General features: G+C 37.0%; 1 protein-coding gene and 1 pseudogene across 2 annotated transcripts in view; both read left to right on the top strand.

The window, feature by feature from the left end:
* LOC107711330 (general transcription factor IIH subunit 4-like) overlaps positions 1 to 1,528 on the top strand; it is a 10,095-nt pseudogene extending 8,567 nt beyond the window's left edge.
* A 981-nt stretch (positions 1,529 to 2,509) lies between these two features.
* Positions 2,510 to 6,347, top strand: part of LOC107711328 (SH3 domain-binding protein 5-like) — a 10,780-nt gene continuing 6,942 nt past the window's right edge. The window contains exons 1-4 of one of the 2 annotated variants that reach the window (XM_016516303.1): positions 2,510 to 2,812; positions 2,895 to 3,147; positions 3,389 to 3,451; positions 5,372 to 5,500. In XM_016516303.1, the coding sequence (XP_016371789.1) occupies positions 2,902 to 3,147; positions 3,389 to 3,451; positions 5,372 to 5,500 (438 nt within the window). In that variant the 5' untranslated portion in view covers positions 2,510 to 2,812; positions 2,895 to 2,901. Of the gene's footprint in view, positions 3,148 to 3,388; positions 3,452 to 5,371; positions 5,501 to 6,347 lie in introns of both variants that reach the window. The other variant, XM_016516302.1, reaches the window with a different exon arrangement.

The following is a 6,347-nucleotide window of genomic DNA, read 5'->3' as shown; positions in this document are numbered from 1 at the left end:
GATGTTCATCTCGCCTTATTCTGGGTCCGAATAAAACGGTCGGTCATGCACAGACTATCCTGTCTCTTTGAATTTAAATCTATATTTATTCACACTGGCTCTTGAAAACCTCTATGCAAACACACTTGCCCGAAAAAGTGCGGGGGACGAATTTACGTGATATTAAAAGTGTGTGTGTGTGGGGGTGGGGCACGTCCCCCACGTCCCCCGCGTGATCTACTCCCCTGGTTCAGTGTAATGTTTAATGTCCTCAGCAATCTTTGTAGTCTCATTTAGCCAATGGTTAGCAACCGCTTTTTTCAAGACAAGTAAAAGCTTTAAAACAAATCACAAAGGGAGTAAAATGTCGTAGAGTAAAATGTGAAAATATCTTGAGCTTGTGTTCACCACAGACCTTGTTTCAGGCATTTAACCAAAAACCCATTGACTTCAGGATGATGGAACAGGAAATGCTAAAATGCTAACTGTCATCTTCCAGCTCTCTATAGTTTCCCCTTATAGGCTTAGATGTCCCTTAGGTGTCTCCCTTGTGCAATATGGTGAGGTTTATCATGAAAACTCTATACTGCTATGCAAATATCCACTGCTTGATGCATGAACATGTTTCCGCGTGTCATTCTGTCTTTCAGACCCCGGTCCTTCCCCCAACCATCACAGATCAGATCAGACTGTGGGAGCTCGAGAAAGATCGCTTACAGTTTACTGAGGGTGAGTCTGTCTTTGTGCATATGAGACCAGTTCTGTAGTTCCAAAGCAAATTTACATTATGTGTTTCCTTCAGATAACACTAGTACATATTACATAATTATTTTTATACATTAGTCATTTCAGTTATTTAAATAATACATTGTTACCATTGTATTTAAATGTAACCTTTGGGAATGGCTCTCAATTTTATAAAAAAAAAAGAAAAAAAAGAAATGACATCCTGATGATATTATGACATAAATAATTTGTTTCCATTCCAAGGGTGACCTGCAGGGTTCATTCTCTCAAATGTAAATGTCAGACTGAATAAGATGTGTGTTAGAGAAATGTAATGCAAATAAAAAATTAGCATTGGAATCAGGTTTGGGGTAGGGGTCAAAAACGGCATCTGAAAATATACTAACGCCTCAGTGATGCTTTTTGTGTATTTTACACCACGTTTTTCTTTCTTTCAGGAATGTTATACAACCAGTTTTTATCCCAGGCTGATTTTGAAGTGTTGCGGGGACAGGGCTCAGGTAAAAAACACAATCTTTCCATTTGTACTTGCTGTACTTTATAAGCAGCGACTGTCTGTCCTGCAGTGATGCACACAGTCCTGACAGTATAACGTCTGTCCTGCAGGGTTTAGGTGTGCTGGTTTGGCAGAACCCCGCTCACAGGGTCATGGTGGTGACGCCACATGGACACAGCGAGGTTAAGAGATTCTGGAAGAGACAAAAGAGCCATACATAAAGGAAAAAAGGAAGAACAGCCCTGAAAGACTACAAAATACATCATTCACTTGAGAATTATTCTGAAAATTACAGCTTATTAGATGGACAGGAGAAATTATCTGTAACGAGCACTATTTTTGTGTATTTCACTGCAAGTTCATCTGTCTAGAGAAAAAAAAAACTGTTTCTATACATAGTTCAAAGCTTTTTACTGTTTATGAGAGGTATTTGCATTATTATTCCCTTATTGACTTCATTTAGCTTTTGTACTTGCTTCATGTTTGTGTCTGAGGTAAACTGACTAAAATAAATACTGTTTACACTGATTGCTATTTCTTTTGTTTGATGACATGGAAATTTAGGCCATGAAATGTACATTTCAGTCACATGTAATTACGGGGGAAAATGCAGAATTCAGTTTCAGCTTTTAGGATGATGGAGAGGAATAAATGTGAGTCTTAATGGGTGAATCTTATGAAAACTTCCAGTTCACATTTCACACTATTTTTAAAAGATGAATGAATAAAAATTATATATATATATATATATATATAAATTATGAATAAAATATAATTATATTTTAAATAAAATAAATAATGATTATTTTTAGGACCATTCATACATTATTTTCATGACAATTTCTATTTCCAAAACAAATTTCCATAAAAATGAATGAAAGAAATAAATAATAGGAATTATAGGCTAATGAGGTATTTTCTTTGCAATATGGTAATAAGAAAAATACGAAAATGCACTTAATTATCAAAATGATGTTAATAATGTCACACGTTTTAATGTAATTTATTAAATTTTATGTTTTCAGGATAAAATACTACTTTTTAACGTGAAATACTTGATAGGTTTCTCAGATTCACATATTTTACTTACACTTAGTTGTTTTTGCTAGTACAATAAAACAATGATAATATAGCCACCACTGTTGTCAAATAAATAGATTAAAAATAAATCCCTGAGTTACTTATACTGTTTGAAGATCCCTCATTAATTTAGAATGATTTTACAGTAATAACAACAATAACTGGAGTAACTAGGAGGAAACTTTGGTTTCCATGGAAAATGTTTGTAACGATCATCCTGGCAGCTAGAGAGAGAAGGAGAAATAGGGAGGGTAAGAAATAACGGAAACTATCAAGAGTGACTGTCTAGTATCTGTCAGGTCGGAGCTGTCGCTGTATTTGTGTACCCTGAGCAGTACGGTCTGGAGAGAGGCTGTGATTTCTGCAGTTAGCCGCGAAGCTAACGGTTTAGCCCGGGTCATTCTGCGCTGTCAGCTCCGCTGCGTGACGCTACCGCTGCAAACAACACGCCTGCGCCGTTAAATTACTCTCATTCTCCGATTATGTAGCACTTTACCGGCAAATTCTCTGGTAGATATAAATGTATAGGAATGGCAAACATTTAAGCACTTATATATTCTGATTTCTAAGAACAAAACGGGTCATTCTCAAGGCCACGGATGGAACCGGGGCAGCAGCGTGAGAACCCCCTCGGATCCGGGGAGCCTGAGTCGGGGGAGTGGAGAGAGGAGAGCGCCGCGGTGGAGACTGGGGAGAGGGACGATACCCTGAAAAACAGAAGCGGGGATGGAGGAAACGAGGAAATTACGAGCAAAACCGAGAACACTGTGGTGGCGGAGAAAGATAAGGCTGAGTTTGATGAAGATGAGGAGCAATATGAGGAAGAGCTGGACCCCAGGATTCAGGTATTAGGATTTGGACCCAAAATAAACTTGATATTGTGACTATGACTGTGAACTATGGCATATATTATTACACAGTTTGCTTCAATTAATGGACTATAATAGCAAAATGTTATAATATGATTTGTCTGTCTGTGATTTTGCTGGTTTTATATACATTCATATGCCTTTGTCTGTTATTTAATACTTCTATTAATAGTAAATTAATGTCAACTATCTTCCCTCCATGTTTTGCATTTGACAGGAGGAGCTGGAACACTTGAATCAGGCCAGTGATGAGATCAACAGACTGGAACTACAGCTGGATGTGAGTAATATGTATGACACTATGGTTGTGTCTCAAAATCCAGTGAGCTCACTACTTAGACAGTGTCTTTAGATGTTAAGGGTACACATCCTGTTTCAAAATGCACACGTGATGCCCTAAAATGGGACACAGCCTTAGAGAGATCTTCAGTTTTGAACGATATAATGTCTTGTCATTACATTTGGTTACAGTAGTTAATAATAGCGCTCACTTCACTCCTGTTCTATTGTCTTACCTCTATTTTCTGAAGCTAGAATTAGTTCCGGCAAGTTTACAATCTGTGTGACCAATAAATAGATTTATTTTTAATGATCAGTGTCTGGTGAGAAGGGCTGATATCATAGTAATTTATATTGAACATAATGCAGTTTAACAACAGCAAATGAGATGTGCACAAAATTGATGAAGTGCAATGACACAGTGTTTATAATATACTGTTCAAAACTTTGGGATTGGTAAGAAATTTTTAAAAGAAATTCATTGTTCAATAAGGATGCATAAAATTGTTCAAAAGTAACTGTAAAGATGTTTATAATTTTACAAAAGATTTCTATTTTAAATAAATGCTGTTCTTTAAAAAGGATTATGGTTTACATAAAAATATGAAGCTGCACAACTGTTTTCAGCATTGATAATAATAATATAAATGTTTTTTTTAAAGAAGAAAATCTGCATATCAGAATGATTTCTGAAGGATCATGTAACACTGAAGACTGGAGTAATGATGCTGAAAATTCACTTTGCATCACAGGAATAAATTATATTTTAAAATATATTCAAATCGAAAACAGTTATTTTTATTTGTAGTAATATTTCACAATATCATTGTTTTTACTGTATTCTTGCTCTACAGTCTTGGTGAGCATAAGAGACTTTTGAAACTTTTGAATGGTAGTGTATGTGACACAGTGTTTTACACAATATTTTCTCAAAATTCCTTTTAAAAAAAAAAAGAAAAAGGGAGAGAGAGATAAGTCAAACAAGCAATGTGGGCTAGTCTGAGTTCAAGCCCTGGCTTGAAAATTTATTTTGGAATCCTAACTATGCGTTTTGTCGCACTTTATTATTTTCATTCAATATTGTTTATTTCGCTACTGTCTTTGTGAGCCATGTTTAGGTTGTGAGTGCCCGTCAGTTGAGAACCACTAAATTAGAGTATTAAAGGCAGAGTAAGTGATTTTTCAAAAACACTTTAGAAAACTGATTCGGGCCGAATCGCAAAACAAACTTGTAGCCAATCAGCAATAAGGGGCGTGTCTACTCGTGATGTGGAGGAGAGCGCGTTCAGTGCATGGGACGGACATTAGCCGAGCCGAGCGACAGAAAGATAGAGATGGCGGATAAAAAACAAAAGAGGAAAACGTCTGCGGAACGATAAGGCAAGAAGTAGGACCCGTGTAAATATCGGATCAGCTTTCCAGCGCTGGAGAGAACTCAAGGAGCGGAGGCCTGCGATCGGACGCCGAGGTTGCTTTGTTTCTTCTCAATAGGTGAGTAACACCGTGTCTACAACAGCTAAAGTCTGCCTACACTGGACGCGATCAAACGACCGTTGAAAACCATTTGAAATGTGTGTCAGCACGTCATAAATAGAACCCGGCAGCAGTTTTCTGTCGGGGATTTGTTGCGCCGCGCCGCTCACGTCCGTAGACACGGTGTAACATTGGTTTTGCTTTGTTTCACAGAACTAATCGTTGCCTGGGTTGCGTACGTATATGTGGGGCGGAGCTATCAAAATAGGGGCAAGACCCTTTTGGGGTAGGGGCGTGTTTGTTTTGGTGATTTCAAATATCAACATTGGCTACCAGAAATCACTTACTCTGCCTTTAATATATCTATTATTTACGTGTTTTACTCAACGTGCCAAATTAAGCATTGTTTTTCTCACTCTCTCATTATCTCTGTCTAACACTCGTTTAGGAAGCGAGATCCAGCTACAGGAGGATCCTTACAGACTCGGCACGCAAACTCAACGCTCAGGGCTCTCAGCTGGGAGCCTGCATCGAGAAAGCCAGACCTTACTACGAAGCCCGTAGACTTGCTAAAGAGGTGTGTGTGTGTGTGTGTGTGTGTTTGTGTGTGTGTGTTTGAGAGCAAGAGAACATAACATTGCGAACTCAGATGAGTTCAAGATGTTTTTGTAGTTTGCTGATTCATTTCCAGTCTTTCATTATTGCGAAAAATCCTCCCGCTGAAACAGAAAACTTTTCTCAGTGCAGTGATCATTATGGTGAAAGAGCGAGTGTGTTAATGTGATTAACCCTGATAACACGAGATGTGATTTCCACATCACTTTTCATTAGCATTTTGCAGCCAATTTCGAATATGTAATTAAACTGATGAAAATCGTTTAGCTGAGGCTATAGAGAGTAATTGAAAACAATTGAACCAACACTGAATTTAAACTTTGACTTGGTCATCAGCCCTTCTCATGAAAAACTGTAAATAAGATTGAGTGCGGATGAGTAGACAAGCTCAATAAATGTAGTCGTTGTTTTCCATATTGATTAAGTTTTTACAATTAAAAATAGCTGTTTTCTATTTGAATGTATTTTAAAATTGAATTTATTTCTGTGATGCAAAGCTGAATTTTTATGTAACTGTCCATAAATTATTTATTTGACAAATGACGGTAATTTTCTGCAAATCTGTGGCAGTTACGGAGGGATTCGGGCAAGTGGATCCAACTTTGGCGCCTGAGCTTTATTGCTATGAATCGGAAAAGAAAGCTATGAAAGCAGAAAAATGTGCTGTTGCTGCTTGATCTCGATTACCAAAAATCACATTGTATTTGATGCTCAACTCAATTAAATCAAATGGGAAAAAAACATTGTAATTGTATATTATATATATATATATATATATATATATATATATATATGTATATATATATATA

Source organism: Sinocyclocheilus rhinocerous, unplaced genomic scaffold (assembly GCF_001515625.1).
Source record: "Sinocyclocheilus rhinocerous isolate Xijiao unplaced genomic scaffold, SAMN03320098_v1.1 scaffold86, whole genome shotgun sequence".
Lineage (NCBI taxonomy): Eukaryota > Metazoa > Chordata > Actinopteri > Cypriniformes > Cyprinidae > Sinocyclocheilus > Sinocyclocheilus rhinocerous.
The sequence above is the reverse complement of the archived record's forward strand: the minus strand, read 5'-3'. Positions and strand labels throughout refer to the sequence as shown.